This window comes from Pezoporus wallicus, unplaced genomic scaffold (genome assembly GCF_028554395.1).
Source record: "Pezoporus wallicus isolate ANWC-B61680 ecotype Strahan unplaced genomic scaffold, APGP_CSIRO_Pwel_v1 contig_4238, whole genome shotgun sequence".
Lineage (NCBI taxonomy): Eukaryota > Metazoa > Chordata > Aves > Psittaciformes > Psittacidae > Pezoporus > Pezoporus wallicus.
This window is the reverse complement of record NW_026637932.1, coordinates 3,131,947-3,148,694: the sequence shown is the minus strand read 5'-3', so window position 1 is coordinate 3,148,694 and position 16,748 is coordinate 3,131,947. Positions and strand designations below refer to the sequence as shown.

The 16,748-nt window shown below is 58.3% G+C and overlaps 2 protein-coding genes across 2 annotated transcripts; one reads left to right on the top strand and one right to left on the bottom strand.

Annotated features, from left to right (window-relative positions):
- The first annotated feature begins 1,357 nt into the window (after positions 1–1,357).
- AGXT (alanine--glyoxylate aminotransferase) lies at positions 1,358–5,431 on the top strand. Its single transcript, XM_057408417.1, has 11 exons — positions 1,358–1,650; positions 1,756–1,948; positions 2,290–2,354; positions 2,433–2,533; positions 2,746–2,816; positions 3,126–3,210; positions 3,468–3,563; positions 3,815–3,884; positions 4,002–4,097; positions 4,305–4,433; positions 4,830–5,431. Exons 1-11 carry the CDS (start codon positions 1,417–1,419, stop codon positions 4,935–4,937), a joined length of 1,248 nt encoding a protein of 415 aa, XP_057264400.1. The 5' UTR covers positions 1,358–1,416; the 3' UTR covers positions 4,938–5,431.
- Positions 5,395–8,799, bottom strand: MAB21L4 (mab-21 like 4). The gene is given in 6 exon segments (XM_057408436.1): positions 5,395–5,601; positions 5,773–6,189; positions 6,710–6,955; positions 8,036–8,470; positions 8,472–8,594; positions 8,596–8,799. Coding segments are annotated over 6 exon segments (1,518 nt in total). The 5' UTR covers positions 8,686–8,799.
- Between the last annotated feature and the right edge of the window lie 7,949 nt (positions 8,800–16,748).

Genomic DNA, 16,748 nt, shown 5'->3' with positions numbered 1-16,748 from the left:
CTCGGCGGCCAGCTGTTTCCAGCAGCACATCCTCCCTGCCCCCTCCATGCCCGCAGCGGGGCCGCATGACCCACCCTGCCCCACACTTCACACAAATGTCCCTGGAGGACAGGCAGCCGAGGTGTCTTCATCCACCCATCCACAGCAGCATGGGTCTCTCCTGCTGATGTTTTTGGGGACTGAGTGTTTTCGCAATGCTGCAAACATCGGGCAGCAGTCCTGGTGGTGTGGAGTCACAGGATCATAGACTGGTTTGGGTTGGAAGGCACGTTAAATCTCAGCCAGCTCCAACCCCCTGCCCCGGGCAGGGACACCTTCCACTAGACCAGGTTGCTCCAAGCCCCCTCCAACCTGGCCTTGAACACTCCCAGGGATGGGGCAGCCACAGCTTCTCATCCAGAGGAGCACATGGCTGGAGCACAGGATGAGGACCTCAGGATCTCTCAGGACATTAGGATTTCTTGTCCTCATTTTGGTAGATGATGACAGCAGTCCCAAGGCTATCTGTGGTTTCCAAGCAGTGTCAGCCATGCCAGCTCCCAGCTCTTCTCAGAGATGACCATACAGCTGCCCAGCCAGAAGTGCTGTCACCTGGCAGTGTTGCCAGCCCCACATCCCGGACCCAAATGCCTTCAGGACCAGCCATCAGTGCCAGCTTTGCCAGGGGGACTTTCCATCCAGCTCAAACATTGCTCTGGCCAGCAGCCTGCTCCTAGATCTGCCAGGAGCTGGCAGTGGTAAGCTTGCTCATGTTTCAGAGTAGGGATGACAAAGACTTGCTGGAGGTTAGACATGGTACGATGGGCCTTGGGCACATGGGGCAGGTAACAGGCACATGTGGCCTGTGGCATCATCAGGACATGCTGAGATGCCCACGAGCCAGGATAAGCCACAGAGCACACAGCTCACTGCAGCAGGGACTGCAGTCATGTCCCACCTGATAGCTCTGCCCTTGTGAAAAATCATTGCAATGGCAGCATCCTCTGGGCAGCACTCAGCCAGGCGTCCTTCTGCAGGGCAGGTCCTTGATCAGGGAAACCTGCCCAACAAGAGCTTTGGGCTGCTGGAGGAGTTGTGAGTGTGCCAGTCCCAGCTCAACCATCCCATGGCACAGAACCTGCGTGCCCAGGAGCAGGGATCCCACCTGCTGGGATGGTGTTGGGAACCATCAACCACAGTGTTCTGGGAGCCATGGGGATGGGGTCTGTGTGGGTGCTTGCGGGTGCCAGGAGCTGGCATCCCTCCAGCACTAGCAAGTGTGGATCCCCCCAAATGAGGGGGCTGAGACAGCAGGGATGGTGCTGGTGTCACATTAACCAGACAAGGAGGTGACCAGGGGCAGAGTCCAGTCCACTGGGGGGAGCACCGAGCCCTGGGGTCAGGGTCCACGGGGAAGCTGGTCTCTGCTGGCACAGGATGCACTGTGCTGCGGTGCTGCTTGCTTCACGGGCAGCCTCCGCTGCTCCTCTCCGGACTCGCCACGCCATGGCCTCCAACCTGCTCCACATCCTCCCGCCCCAGCGGCTGCTCCGGCCCCTGGCCGTGCCAGAGAGGCTGCTGCTTGGGCCGGGGCCCAGCAACGTGCCCCCTCGCATCCTGGCTGCAGGTGGCCGGCAGCTCCTGGGCCACATGCACCCCGAGGTGCTGCAGGTGAGCTGCCCCGGCCCAGCCTTCCTCCCCTCCTCCCCTCTTCCTCACCTCCCATGAGGGGATGGGAGGGCAATAGTGGTGCCAGTCAGTCCCCTGTCTCCACAGGTAATGGATGACATTAAGGTGGGCATCCAGTACGCTTTCCAGACACAGAACCAGCTGACCCTGGCTATCAGTGGCACTGGCCACTGTGCCATGGAGGCTGCCTTCCTCAACCTGATAGAGCATGGCGACACAGTGCTGGTGGCTGTCAATGGCATCTGGGGACAGCGTGCAGCCGACATTGCCAGGAGGCTGGGTATGCTGGGGACAGCCAAATGGCACCAGCGGAGCTCATGGAAATGCATGCGGGTGGGATGCCAGATTGTGACCCCTGGCTTGCTGTCCCCATCCCGGCAATAGCGTCCAGTGAGTGACACAGCTTCTGCAGCCAGAGAGCACTCCAGGTTTTTTCCAGGGTGATGTCCCTCCAGTTAAGTGGTTTATAGCTTTTCCACTGAGCAAATCCACGGGAGGCTGGATCCCCTGTGGGTGGCCATGCTCATGGTTCATGCATAACCAATTCCCCCACGGAGCGGGTGACTGCCCAGGTGAAGGCACACCGAAACCTCATTCTGCTTCTGCCCAAATGTCTCCCAGGAGCCAGTGTACATGAACTGCTGAAGCCCCCAGGCGAGTACTTCTCTCCCTGGGACATCGAGGAGGTGAGTGCTGGCTATGGTGCCCGGCAGTGGGTACAAGCTGGCCCCGAGGTCAGTCACCTTCCCCTCTGTTTCACGCAGGGCCTGGTACAGCACAAGCCCTCACTGCTCTTCATCACCCATGGCGAGTCCTCCACAGGAGTACTGCAGCCACTGGAGGGGCTGGGCAAGCTGTGCCACCGGTCAGTGCACAGTGGGCACCTATGGGGGCTGGTAGGTGGATTGGGGATTGGGGCATGGGGGTTTACATGCCCTGTCTCTGGCTGTGTTGTACTGGAAGTTGTTGGTTGCCAGTGAGATGTGGCCTTGGTGAGACCAGGATGCAGGGGCTGCAGGCAAAAAAGTGTCAAGAGCAGGTGGGCGTGACACCAGGCTGAGCTTTGTCTTCACACAGGCATGACTGCCTGCTGCTTGTGGATGCGGTGGCATCACTCGGGGGAGCTCCCATCTTCATGGACCAGCAGGGTAAGAGCCACAGTGCCATCATGGGCATTCAGGGGACAAGGGGGCTCACAAGGGAGGACAAAGGAGAAAGGGAAGGTGGAATCAGACTCACTGCTCGCATTTCGGGCTAGCAGCATTAGAAACTGGTCCAGCTGCAGCCAGAAAGCCTGTTCCCCTTGGGGAACCATCAAGTGTTAGGTGTGCTTGATGCAGGCCAAACACAAATGGGACTTGCAGCATGTGCCACTCTGTGCTTCCCTGAGCTTGGGGTTGGGGGCTCAATGTGACCCTGCCTCTGGTACCTAAAGAGCTGCTTCCCCTCTTGGGCAGAGATCGACATCCTGTACTCGGGGTCTCAGAAAGTCCTTAATGCCCCCCCCGGAAGCGCACCCATCTCATTCAGTGAGCAAGCCAGGTAGGGGCAAACCTGTACTGATGTGGGGAAAGGCAATGAGGGTTGGCAGCCCCCTGCTTTGCCAGACATCTGCTCCAGCTCTGCTCTGAAGAGTGCACCCAGCAGCAGCTCTGTGTGGCCAGAGCCCTGCCCGTATCTGGACAGCCATAGCAGCTGGAGCCACTGTGTTCACTTTGGAGAGGCACTCCTGCAGAACTGACCCCACTCCAGAGCTGATGGGGTCAAGGTCTGTGTCCTCCCCAACACTGCTTCACCAGGGAGAAGGTTCTAAGGAGGAAGACAAACCCCCCGTCCTTCTACCTGGACATGCGTTGGCTGGCAAACTACTGGGGCTGTGATGGAGAACCGCGAAGGTGAGAGCAGGCTGTCCCAGGACAGATGGCTGCAGCTGTCCCACCCACAGCCTTTTGCTGCAGCTTGGGGGTCCTGTCTTCCCATCACCCTGTCTTCTGGTCACCAAGTGTTCTGGGGGGGATTTGCATGCCCCCTGCGCTGTGTGAATAGGAGGGAAGACACCGAGCCCTGGTTCTCCCCACCATGAGCTGCAGTACTGCCCTGCGATGGGCTGGGCTGAACTGACTTGAGTGCTCCTTGGGTTTTACAGGTATCACCACACGGCTCCAATCAACAGCTTCTTCAGCCTACGGGAAGGCTTGGCCATGCTGGCGGAGCTGGTGAGTGGCAGCAGGCAGGCAGGGGGGCACCAGCAGTGCTGGTGGGCTTGGGGGAGTGGTGGGTGCCAGGAGGTATCCACCAGCGGCAGAGACCTTCTCCTTCCTCTCTTCTTGCAGGGTCTGGAGAACTCCTGGGAGAACCACCGGGTCAGCTGTGCCCAGTTGTGCCAGGGGCTGTGCGACCTGGGGCTTGAGCTCTTTGTGAAGGAGGAGGTGAATGCGGGGCAAGCCCACCACCATGGTGCAGGGGCAGTGTGAGAAAATGCCCCTGAGCAGCTGGAGATGTGCCTGGGCAGCTTTTGATACTGGAGAAAAAACTCACCACGCAGAGATGCTCTCTCCTGTCAGGCTGCTGGGCTCACTGAGGGACAGGGCAACAGCCAGGGGATGCAGATTTAACCCAGTTTCTCTCCTCCCCAGAAAGCGAGACTTCCCACCATCACCACCGTCAGGGTGCCTGAGGGCTACGACTGGAAGGAGATCACAGCCTTTCTCATGGACAACCATGCCATCGAGATCTCCGGGGGCCTGGGCCCCTCAGTGGGCAAGGTGGGCAGCGTGCTCCCCTCCCGCTGGCCGGGCACCAAACCCAGCTGGAGCTGCACCCGTGCCCCACAGTTAACTGGTGCTCCCTGGCTGCGAACAGCAAACACACAGCTGGATGCATCCCGTCCCCTGCAGCGGCGCATAGCGGCTCCTAACCACACACAATTGCCACGCGTAATTGAGTAACCGCGCACGTAATTAGCAGGGTGACAAATCTTTAGAGGAACTATGTGTTAAAATAGGAGCAAACAGGGAGTTGTACACATGCACTTACACCCAGCAGCGCGCACTGCCGTGCCCCTGCTCCACACGGAGCCTGTGCTTTGCCACAAGCCACTCTGCTCGCAGAGCATGGATACAGAGGTGGGTACAGCAGGGAAACACTCGCCCTTCTCCTAGGTCCTGCGAATCGGCCTCATGGGCTGCAACTCGACCAGCAGGAATGTGGACCGTGTGCTGCACGCCCTGCGAGATGCCCTGAGGTGCTGCCGCCGCAGCAGGCTGTAAGCACCCCTTCCCCAGGATGCCGGCAGGAACACCACAACACCCAGCAACACAAGCCGGAGCCGGAGGGAGAAGCTGGAAGAGCAGGGGATGTGGAGGTGAGGGCTGTGGCTTGGCAGATGCAGGTCCTGGCTCAAAACCCCTCCTCCCAGTGCCTGTGCAGGGTCACTCCCACCTGGTGGCCTGGCCCCCCAGATCCTCCCCTTCTCCCAGGCGTCAGCGCATGGCAGCCCCACCTCAAGTTGACATGAGGGCTGCATGCAGGATCTGTGCACAGGTCACTTCCCCTACCACCACCATCAACCTGCACCAGAGCCCAACAGTGCAGGACAACAGCCACCCCCCACCCCAGATTAGGCACCCTGGGATGAAACCTGCCCTGGCACCCAGCTCTACCAGGGGAGCAGAGAGGCTGTGCATCCCCACCCAGCTGCAGAAGACATGTACTTGCCCTCCAGTACTATCTTTCCTCAATAAAGCAACATGACAGCATCCTGCTTCCTGGCCCCATAGCATCCCTTGCACCCCTCCCCGAGTTTCGAGACACCCAGATGGGGTGGCAGCATGATCGCTCTGAGCTCTGCTGAGGGATTTATCACTGGATCTTGGAGAGGAACTGGCACATTCCTGAGTGGTGTGCACCATCCTGGATCTGGTACATCTGGAACTAAGTAGAGGCAGGTGGGGAGTGACAGGAGAGGGCTCTCTGCTCTGCTTGAGCCCGGTGCCCCAGCATCTCCATCCTCCCACAGCCTCCAATGGGGATGGGTAGCACATGCCACACCCTAAGCTACCCAGTCCAGGTGGTTTCTGGCACTGCCACAGTGCCTTGCGATACCAGCTGAGGGTCTGGAATTTCCTGGCTGAGCAGGATGTCAAAGCAGGCTGTGTCCCAGCAGGACCTGTCCTCAGTGGGTAGCTGCAGGAGGGCCTGGGGGTTGGGGTCTGCCTGCCAGCTGTCAGTGTGTGCAGTGGAGGATCTGGCTTGAGAAACTGGGAGATCTGTATCCTCACAGCTGGGGAGAGGATAACTGCAATGACCTGAATGCATGGGGATCCCCCCCAGCCACCCACATGGCCTCAGGCATGCACCATCCTGGATCTTCCTCCCATACCCAGCTCTGGCTAAGAGGAACCTGGGAAACTGCAGCATGGGAATGCTGCTGAGCAGCTTCTGCCTTTCCAGGAGAGACAGGAGGGGAAGCAAAGCGTGACTGTGCTCTCCTACATGCAGCAGGGAGGGCTGCAGGCTGCACTGGAGAGGCCCCAAGGAGGGGCCAAGCATCCAGTTGGGCCATTTTGTGCCCAAACTAATCCTGGGCTAGTCCAGCGGGATGCTTGGCCCCTCCTTGGGGCTGGGTAGTTGTGCTGGCAGGCAAGACGTGTGTCATCCCAGCACTGCTCCTTCCTGCAGCCTGCCCAGGCAAGCACCTCATCATGCTGCTGCTGCTGGATTCCCAGGCTCGCTCCTGAAGCCCGAGCAAGGATCAGAGAGCTGCCACCCTCCATGTGGCCAGGCTTCAGCTCCCGCGAACAAGTGGGGGGGCTCCTTCAGTTACCTCCTCTTCCCCTGTTTCCTAGAGCTGCTTGGAACCTGACTGAGATTTTTCCCACACACAGGACAGCAGGTTTGGTATCCTGAGGGGATGACTTCACCCCCCTTCTGACGTGTTCCTCCACTTTCCCATCCCCTTTTTTGCCTGCATCTGGACGTGCTGCCAGCCATGGGGTATCCCCAGAGCAAGGTCACCCTGCTTTGTGCATGGCTGAGCTGCTCACTGATGGCAATGGGGAGAGGCAGGGATGTAGCAGGCCTTTTCCTTGGCCTTCCAGAGGCTGCCTTCATGGAAGCCCCTGTCACTCTGCTGCCCCATGAGCTGGAGCAGCTCCTGCCACCTCTTCACCATGGGGACAATGTCAAAGTGGATGGTCCTCCAGCCATCATGGATCAGCAGGGAGAGCACCATGGCATCTTCCTGCAGATTATCAGTGCTGAGATCACTTAGATGCGAAAGGTTTGGCTGTGGTTAGGAGGTTACCGCAACCAGTCCTGTGGGCTGAACCCAGGTGTGTGCTGCAATGCCCATGGGCACGTCTCACCCCACTCAACTCATCCCTTTCCAACGCTGCGGTTTGGCTGTGGTTCCCCAGCAAAAGCCTTTCTCCAAACTCCACTGGTGTGGTTTTCGGGAAGGAGCATCGCTTTAACAGGGCTCAGGGCCAGTGGGTGTGGGCTCAGCAGGAAGCCCTGAGCAGCTGAACAGGGCCATGCTGCTGGGTGGCTGCACAGTGCCAACACAAACAATGTAGTCCAAGAAAAACAGACCAGGAAAGGTCTCAGGCTGTCGGGGTAGAGGAAGACACAGGGCTCTGTCTTGAACAGGGAGAAAGGAGGGAAAAGTGGGCTTGCTGGGGCTGGGTTAAGAATTCTAGACCTACTGGTCCTCCCACATCAACCCTCCATCAGGGCTAAGATTTATTTCAAGAAGCTCCTTTGAAAATGGAAATTCATGAAGAGCTGATGGGACCCCCTATGGGCATTCCCAGGGTCCCTTCCTACCATGTCCTTCCCAGGAACAGCATTCCCAGCTGGGGGCCCATGCAGGGGTCAGACCCATGCCTGAAGGCCCTGGTCCAGCCCCAAGTTCCTGATCCAGCCCTGATGCACTTCCAGCTCACTCTCCAAACAGCCTCCTCCAGGCAGCAGGAGGCACTTGGAGTCCAGGACAGATGGGGGTTTGGGTAAGCCAAGCACACCAAGTCTCTGAGGAAACCCTCTCTGAGGACTGAAGGCAGAGGTGTGCGAACGCTGTGTGGAGCTGCCACCTGCCAAGGAGAGTGCCATCAGCCCAGGGCAGATTCCCAAGGGTGACTGCTGCTGTGGGATGGCAGGGAGTAGTTTACATCTCCCCTTCCTTAGCTGAGGGCAAAACCTGTCCCAGCACATGGCAGGGTGATTGCTCGTTCATGCAGATTTTGGATGGGCCGCGCACACAGGGACTTGTGCCCCAGCCTGTCTGAATAGGAACCACCACTGAGCTGGGCTCCCCAGCCATGCTGGAGGCAGCTCCCAGCCAGGGAAGCGTCTCACTGGCCTCCACACCTGGGTGAAGCAGGAAGCAGCATTGGCAATGCACGATGGCCAAAACAAGGAGCTCTTTCAGGTGCTGGAGGACTTTGACTGGAACCAGGCACCCCGCACCACCCTCCTGCTCCATCACACACAGAGCACCGGTCCAGTCCTCCAAGTCGTCCCCAGAACACTTCCAGATACCACAGGTGTCGAGTCCCAGATGGTGCCTGACTGGGGTGTCCCCAGGCCAGTATGCCAGCACCTGCAGGCCATCACTGTGAGTCCACAGGGGAACTTCCATAGTGACAGCATCCTTGGAGGCACAGAGAGAGAACTCGAAGGCCTCCAAGTTCCTGGCATAGTCCACAAGGAAGCAGGGCTCCCTGGCATGGGCATCCTCCAGCAGGGTCAGAAGGACGTCCTCGGCCTGATGGAAATATTCCAGCCACTGCCTCTCATGGGGGCATGGTGGCCCTGAGGGAGCTGTGCCAGTGGGAAGCTCTGGCTGCCATGGCAGCTCTGTTGTTGCCCCAAGCCTGCTCAGAGCAGGAGCTAAAGTATGTGGGCAGGGAGAGCAGGGCTGGGAGCCAGTGAAGGGTGGGTGGAGGGAAGCCACAGCCAGGCGTTGACAAGCGACGCCACTGGGCACATGCCAGGGAGAGCTGGTGGGAGCACCATGTCCTCCCAGGGTAGACCCAGGGCGGAGAACCAAGTCACACCGTGGCCTGCCGGGCAGTCCAAGGGTGTGATAAGGAATGCTCAGCCAGTGGGTCACACCAGGACGATGCTGTGGTCTCCCATTCCTCTCCTGGCAGCAACATCCCCTCGCAGCCAGTGACAGATGAAGGCAACCCACCGCCCTCCCACCCTGGCCCGGTTCATCTCAGCTGCCTGGAGCTGTCGGGGCAAGTTTGCTCCCAGCTTGTGTTGCATTATGCTGTGGTGGCTGTGGGAGGGCTGTGGGACCCCACACCACCATGGAGGTGCTCAGCACAGTGCTGCTGCCCCAGACCCATGCCCAGCCAGTGGACACACAAGGCTTAGGCTCAAGCTCAGGCTCAAGCTTACCAGATGTGCGCAGACCCCCCTGGCAGAGCCCTGGTCCCGGCCAGGCTCCCCCCCAGTAGGCCCCTTGTCACCCCGGTAACACCGGCCCTGCGGTCTCCGTGGGTTCCCATCGGCACGGCTGTCGGCGACGGCGCTGGCTGCGGGGAGCATCGCCCCGGGAGGACGCGCAAACCGGCGCTTAGGACCCCAGATCCGGCGGGCAGCGGGAAGCGGCGGTTCCCAGCCCAGCCGCCGCCAGGGGGAGCAGATGCTGCGGAGTGAAGGGCTGTGCTCGGAGCTGAGCCGGACCTCGCTCACCTTCAGCCTGCAGAGAGCTGCCTGGCTCAGGCTCAGCCCGTGGGGTTAGGGCAGCTCTGGCCACAACAGAGCAAAGGCTGCCTCTTGCTTCCGCACTGACTTCCTGGCTGCACCCCAGTCCTCCTGCATCTCCCACAAGTCCCGGAGAGGGGAGGTGCATGCCGTACCCGTAAAGGACTCTCCGTCATGGACTGTAGCGATAGAACAAGGGGGAACAGGATTAAACTTAAACAGGGGAAGCTCAGGTTAAATATGAGTAAAAAGTTCTTTACTGTGAGGGTAGTGAGGCACTGGCACAGCTTTTCCACAGGTGTGGTAAATGCCCCATCCCTGTCAGTGCTCAAGGCCAGGTTGGACAAAGCCTTGGGTGACATGGTCTAGTGTGAGACGTCCCTGCCCACGGCAGAGGGGTTGGAAATTGGTGATCTTAAGGTCCTTTCCAACCCAAACCATTCTGTGATTCCTGGGGATGGTGGGTGACCCACTGGCTGATCAAGGTGGGGAGATGAGGGTGCCCCCTCAGACAGCTTGGCGCTGGTGGGGGAAACAGCACGACCCTGATGTCCTGCTCCCATCAGTGCTTTGGTGCCAGGAGGAACAACTGTAATGTGACACCCCCCCCCCCCCCCAGCTCCTCACTGCCTTTGGCATCCGCACTTTGTGGATCTTCTGGTGGCACCATTGAGAGATAGGTACTGCAAAATCATGCCCCCTGCCCCTTCCCACAGGCCAGAGCCTTACCCTTTACCCTTTTACTTCCTCCTTCCCCTTTTTATTTTCCTCCTTTACCTTCCTCCTTCCCTTTCCCCTTTCCCTTCTCCTTCCCCTCGCCCTTTCCCTTCCCCTTTCCCTTCTCCTTCCCCTTCCACTTCCTTTTCTCTTTTTCCTTCCTTGCTCCCCTTTTCACTTTCTCCTTTCCCCTTCTTCCTTTCCCTTTCTTTTTTTTTTTTTCCATTTCCCCTTCCTTTTCCTCTCCTCAACAGGCAAGGGACCAGGATGAGGCCCTGGAGGAGCAGCTACCCATGCTACCAGGCACAGGGGGGTTGTGCTGGGGCAAGTCGCACAGCCAGGCTCAGTGCAGGGCTGGGCATTGAAAGCCGTACCAGGACATGTAACCCAGTGATGTGTTCATACATGGCACGTCACCACTGGAGGTGAGACTTTGAGGAAGATTTCCTAGTAGGAATGTGAGGCCATGGAAGACATGGCTGGAGCGCATGGTGCTCAGTCCAAACGAGTCACTGGGAGGCTGGTGGGGAATGGCCTGGCACTGGCAGAGGGGCAGGGCTGAATGAGCTAATTGCTTGTTTTCCATCTCAGCATTTTATGGTTCTACGAATTTTTACTCCATTAGAGACAGGAAAGAGAAAACAGCCCCGAAAGAGCAAGGGCAAGTGAGGAACAGGGAAAAAAAAACCAAAAAGCAGGGCATGGGAGTACTCGACATGGCAGAGGTGTATAGGTGGCTGCAGCAAGCCCCTGGCATCCCTCACCCAGCTTGATCCGCCATAGGATCATAGAATGGCTTGGGTTGGAAGGGACCTTAAAGCTCATCCAGTTCCAACCCCCTACCATGGGCAGGGACACCTTCCACTAGACCAGGTTGCTCCAAGCCCTGTCTAATCTGGCCTTGAACACTGTCAGGGATGGGGCAGCCACAGCTTCTCTGGGCAACCTGTGCCAGCACCTCAGCACCCTCACAGGGAAGAATTTCTTCCTAATATCTAACCCAAATCTCCCCTCTGTCAGCCCAAAGCCATTCCCCCTTGTCCTGTCACTGCATGCACTTGTAAAAAGTCCCTCTCCAGATTTCTTGTTGGCCCCTTTAGGCATTGGAAGCTGCTCTAAGGTCTCCGTGGAGCCTTCTCTTCTCCAAGCTGAACAAGCCCAGCTCTCTCAGCCTGGCTCCATAGCAGAGCTGCCCCAGCCCTCAGAGCATCTTTGTGGTCTCCTCTGGACTTGCTCAAGCAGCTCCACATCCATCTTGTGTTGGGGTCCCAGAGCTGGATGCAGGACTGCAGGGGGATTCTCATGAGACCAGAGCAGAGGGGCAGGATCACCTCCTTCGACCTGCTGGTCCTTTTGATGCAGCCAAGGACACAGTTGAATTTCTGGGCTGCAAGCACGCACTGCTGGGTCATGGTAAGCTTAAGAATGCCATGTGCAGCGTCACTGCTGAGCCCTGGGCCCTGCAAGATGCCACTGCCACAGAAAGACATCATCAGTTTTTTGAGCTAGCAGGTGGAGGAGCTGGCATTGGAGACTGGGATGTAGGAGGTAGGTGATGCTCTGCCCCCGCACCCTGGCTCTGCACCGGCCCCAGCGCCAGCACTGCCTGAGTCAGGAGTTCACCCCAAGTGGCATGGCCCCCAGCAAAAAGGCTGGAATGGAGACAGGAGATGCAGGCAGGGGAGGTAGAGAGGAAGGGAGAGTGATTTAACATGACAGGCTGTTTATTTTGGCAAAAAAGGGCTTTCTTTTCAACAGATTTCAAAGCCTGGCCCTGGAGCTGGGGGGTAACACAGAAAGGATCAGGAAAGCAGGGGTAAGAGGGGGGGTTCAACGGGGCACTCGGACCATGAGAGAGACGCAGAGGAGCCCCCTGCCTGCTCGTCCGGCGGAAGCACAGGGTGCTCACAGCCCGGGGTGTGCTCGCATGCTCCGGTGGAGTCACCCCCTTCCAAGGTGCCCCCATGGGCGCCCGCATGCTCCCGCACACACGTGCTTGCCTGCACGCACCCGCGCACGTTCGCACGCTCCCTCAGCCCCTGCGCCTTCCTCCGGGCCAGGGCTCAGCTGGAGTCTTGGCTTCCCCCAGCGACGTTTCAAAAGAGGCTGTTTATTAAGAAAAAAATGCTAGGAAAGAAATAATTATTATAATCACATTAAGAGCTTTGGCTGTAAAAACCCTGTGAGAGCACGGAGAAGGAGCCGAGGCTCTAACGGCAGGGAGCACGGGGGGTGGTTTTCCTGCCTTGTTCTTTCAGTCCCGGTCCAACACCCCCCCCCCCCCCCCTTCCACCCCCTTTTCCTCCCCTTTATCCTGGGAAATGAAAACAATTTATTTAATGATGGATCGTCCCTTTCTCTGGTCACTGACCTTCTGAGTGAATTTCTGCTGAGCTCAGCGGAAAACGCAAGCCTGGGTTGTGGATCCCATCTGTGGGTGGGGGAGGGGGGGAGCTCACCCTCATCCTTCCCAAAAAACACAGCAACAGTCCTGGGGAGCAGGATGGGGTTGGCGGGGAGGATCCCCAGAACAGCAGGAGGCTTTTCTGCCATCACTGCCCATGCAGCCCTGGCCCCAGGGCTTCGGGAGCAGATATGGTTGCTGGAGTTGCCCTCAGGGCCCCCCAACCCCTCCACCCCCTTCTCTCTCCAGGATGCCCACAGGGGTTTCTGGCACCCACTGCCTTCTCCTTGACCTGGTCTGGGATGCAAAGGCTGTGCTGGGGTGCAATGCTGGAGCAGGAGACAAAGGAGCTGTACCCAGCGTGGCTGTGGGGAACAGTGCAGTGGTCTCCATCCTGCCAGCAGCTATGTCCGTGCCTTGCTGCCCAGTGGCAGGGCAGCAATGGGCTTTCTTGGCTCGGGGTGGCTGGAAGAGGTGTTTTTCAGACCTGGACATGCAAAAGGGCCAGGCACGAGGCCAGGGACAATGCCTGGGACGTGTGTGGGGCTGCATGGGGCTCCAGCAGCAGCTGGCAGTGTGCACCCCACAGCAGGCAGTTTGGCTCCCAGCCCATCCAGTGCTTGGCCAGGCTCTGCTCCTCTGGGAGGGGAAAGCCGGGGAGCGAGGGGAAGGGGCAGGATCACACCAACCAGTCACTTCTTGTTTGGGAGGGAGCTGTCAGCACCAAGTGTACATCGCCCGGGGCCTGGGCATGGGTGCAACCTGGCATCCCCCACCATCCATCCTGCTCAACCCCCAGCTGACCTGCAAAACAGGGATGGAGCAATCCAGCATCCAGCCCCCTCCCCTCTGCCACGGCCTGTTGCTCAAAGCATGGTTCTTGTAAAAATGCGTAAATATTTATACAAGAATAATTTAAAAAACATGGTCTGTCAAATAATCAAAGCAGCAGAACATCTGAAGAGCTTTCAGCTGGATTGGGAAATCCGGTGTTGCTTTCTGACACCACGCTGCGATGCTGGAGGTGCTCACGGATGGCCCTGGCCCTGCGGGCTGCTGGACTTGCTGGTGTGGATTCACGGCAGGTTTGAGATTTTCATCCATGTGGTTTGGGGACCATGGCAGTGGGAGGCTTTCATTTGCATCAACTCAAGCTGCCAGCTGCCAGGAGCCCCAGCTGGGGACAGAACTTCACTGAGCACCAGTTTCAGACTCACATCCTGGTTTTGGCACTGTCCCTTGCACCAGGACCCAACCAGGAGCTGGAGGAATCCTTTGGTGAAGTGCTGCATCCCTGTACTCCCCAGGCTGCGCGGCCAGGCTGGAGACTGTCATGGGGAGTGACAGGGTGGCAGCTGAGCTGCAGGGTGGCTCTTGGTGCCAGGGGTGGCAGGGATACCCAGTGGCATCCCCATCCCTCCAGAGCTGGCAGTGCCTTCAGCATTTCAAACATTTGGCCTTTTCGGTGAAGGGGTGAGAGCTTTGCTCCAAGGTTTCCCCCATGAAATGAGATTTGCGTGCATCTAAATAGTCTCACATCCCCATCTACACTGGTGTCACCAGTCACCAACATAGCCACAGCTCCTCTCCTGTGTCACTGTGGCACTGCGGCATTCCCTCCAGCACCACCAAGAAACTGCAAGCTGCTGTTCCTCAAGGAGACAGGGAACAGTGTGAAAATTGCAGCTCCTGGAGCCCCCAGCCCTGTTTTCCTTCTGCTTGCCTGGGGCTCTCATGGCTGGAGCAAAGTAGGGGACACAGCTGTCACCCAGTGGTGACCTTTCAGCCATAGCTCAGCTGACACACAGCCCCCCAGGTGCCTCCACCACACAGTTTAAGGGTGTCTGTGGGTACTGGGGAGAGGTAAGGGGGTGCAAGAGAGGAGGGGATCCTCCTTTTCCCATGGCCCTGCAGAGCTGTAGGGCAGAGGCGGGCATGGCTGTGGGCTCGGGCAGTGCAGGGAGAGCCGGAGCCCTGTGTTGCAGTAACCTCGGTCCTCCTGGCTGCCCGCCAGCCCTTCCCACCACCCGCATTTATGCGCGTGATTCCTGTTCTTGCATTCTTTGAACCCAGGCCAGACAACGAGTTCAAACCCCTTCATTAAAACCTCGTTCCCTCCCTCCACGTCCAAATTCCCATGTACCTCCCTGGGGTACCTGGCTGCTTCACGCACCCCTGGGAGCCTTCTTCACCCCCTCACCCCCGCAGGAGGTGATGCTTGTGCCGCGCACGTGTTCGGCATCCATTGGGAATGCTTTCTTGTGCTCAGCCTAATTAGCTGAAGGGAGGGGGAAGGCCAAATCCAAACCATGTGCTGACCTGCAGGCCCCTCCGCCCGAAAGCATCTGTGCTGAACGCTCTCTGGATCATTAATAGCTCCCCCTGGTCCTTTCCACACGTTCCCCATCGAAAACGCGGGGGGCCTGGCTGGGGGGAGGATGTGGGTAGGGCTCTGTGCTTGTTCCAGGGCTGCCTTTCGTGGGAAGCAGCGGGAGACCCCGGTGCTGTGATGCTGAGGAAACACAGGCTTGGGGTCAGTTGAAGGACCTCTGCCTCCATCCCTCACTCCTGGAGGGGACATCCTCCTGCCCCTCCAGTGCAGCTTTGCAGTGGGAGAGCTTGCACCGCAGCATGCCTGGTGCCCACTGGCCTCCCCAACCCACTTGCCCAGGCACCTACACAGCCCAACAGGAAGCACTAGTTCCAAATGCTCCTGGGACCCACACCGAGGTGTTTTGCTGAGGAGCATCACTGGCTGTGGATGCCAGCAAGGGCAAGGGAAGCCTGGGATGAGCACCTGGGATGCCCCTGGACCTTTACGGTCCCAATCCAGCATCACAGCCTCACCAACCCCACCCCCTGGGGTGGGCCCAGATCCATTTTGGAGGCACCCAAAAAAGCTGAGCACCCTAAAAGCAGCTGCAGGCAGAGGAAAGGGGCATTTGCTCCTGAATAAGGAGCAGGCAATGGTGGCAGTGGCCAGAGCTTGGCCAGATGTTGAAGGGAAAGGGCTGTTTCCCGCTGTGCTCCTCCCAGCCTTCCCAGCACAGAGCCCGGCTTCGCACCAGCTCCAGCTCCTGGCCCAGAGGAAATGGCTGCTGGCCGGGCCCCACAGCTGTTTTCCCCACTCGGTTTGCTTTCAATTTAACGTCCCGGGGAGCTGGACTGGGACAGCACAGGGGGAGCACAGCACTGCTTTCCCATGCACAGCCTGCCTGGAAGAAAATCCTTTCCTCACACTCAGGGCGGCTGCTGCCTGCCCTGCCTATCCCTGGAGGGAAAACCCACTGGCAGGAACCCAGGGTTGGCCCCTGTGGGGCTGCTTGTGACAGGGGTCAGGTTGGTACTGCCATGTCCCCATGTTCTTTGGGAGCTGCACTTGCAGTGGGGCATAGCATGGCACGGCAGGGCTGTGAAAGCCTCCAGTTTTTTGGAAGACCCCAGTTGATCCCTAAAAGAGATGGGTCTCAGATGGGGTGCATGGAGGGGGTGTTGGTGCCCCCAGTGTGTTCCCTGCTCCAGCATCCGCCGGGCCAGGGAAGGGGAGAGCAGCCTAATGCCTTCCAGAAGATCAGCTGTAAATGGCCAAGGAGGGTAATTCATATCAAACTCATAAAGCCTTTATTAGTGTCTCAGGGGAGAAATCCGGATGTGGCCGTTTATTTATTTTGGATTTAGCTTTTTTTTTTTTTTTTTTTCCTTCCCCTTTTTTTTTTCCTTTTAACATTTTCTTCCAGGAGATTTTTAAAGGGACAGGGACACTTCACTATGTTTAGCAGCGGGGCTTGACTGCCAGCACGATGTTTGGTCCTGGAGCCAGCTGAGGTGCCTCTGGCATCTCAAAGGGTTGGGCAGATCTTAGAGTCTGGCTTTAAGGGCCACTCCAGGAGGGAGCACATCCTGGTGCTGTGGGGTACCAGGGGTGCAGAACTGCCCCATGGGCGTTCCAAAGCCCTGCAGCTTTGCCCTGGGTGCTGCATCCCCGATGACTGCAAGGTGACCCCTGTGCCCAGGCCCACTCTTGGGCTTCCACCCCCATGCCTCAGTTCTCCTGCTCTACAGAGAGGTGATGATCCTGGCAGCCAGCAGCACTGCACAAGGATTTTGGAAGCTCCCTCACACCAATGGCAGAGCTGGTCCCCTTGGTGAGGCAAACGTTCCATGCCAGTGTCCATGGCTGGTCCTAGCCCAGTCCCACTGCTGTTTGCTGCTCTTTGCTCTTTGCATAATTTGTTCCTTGGGT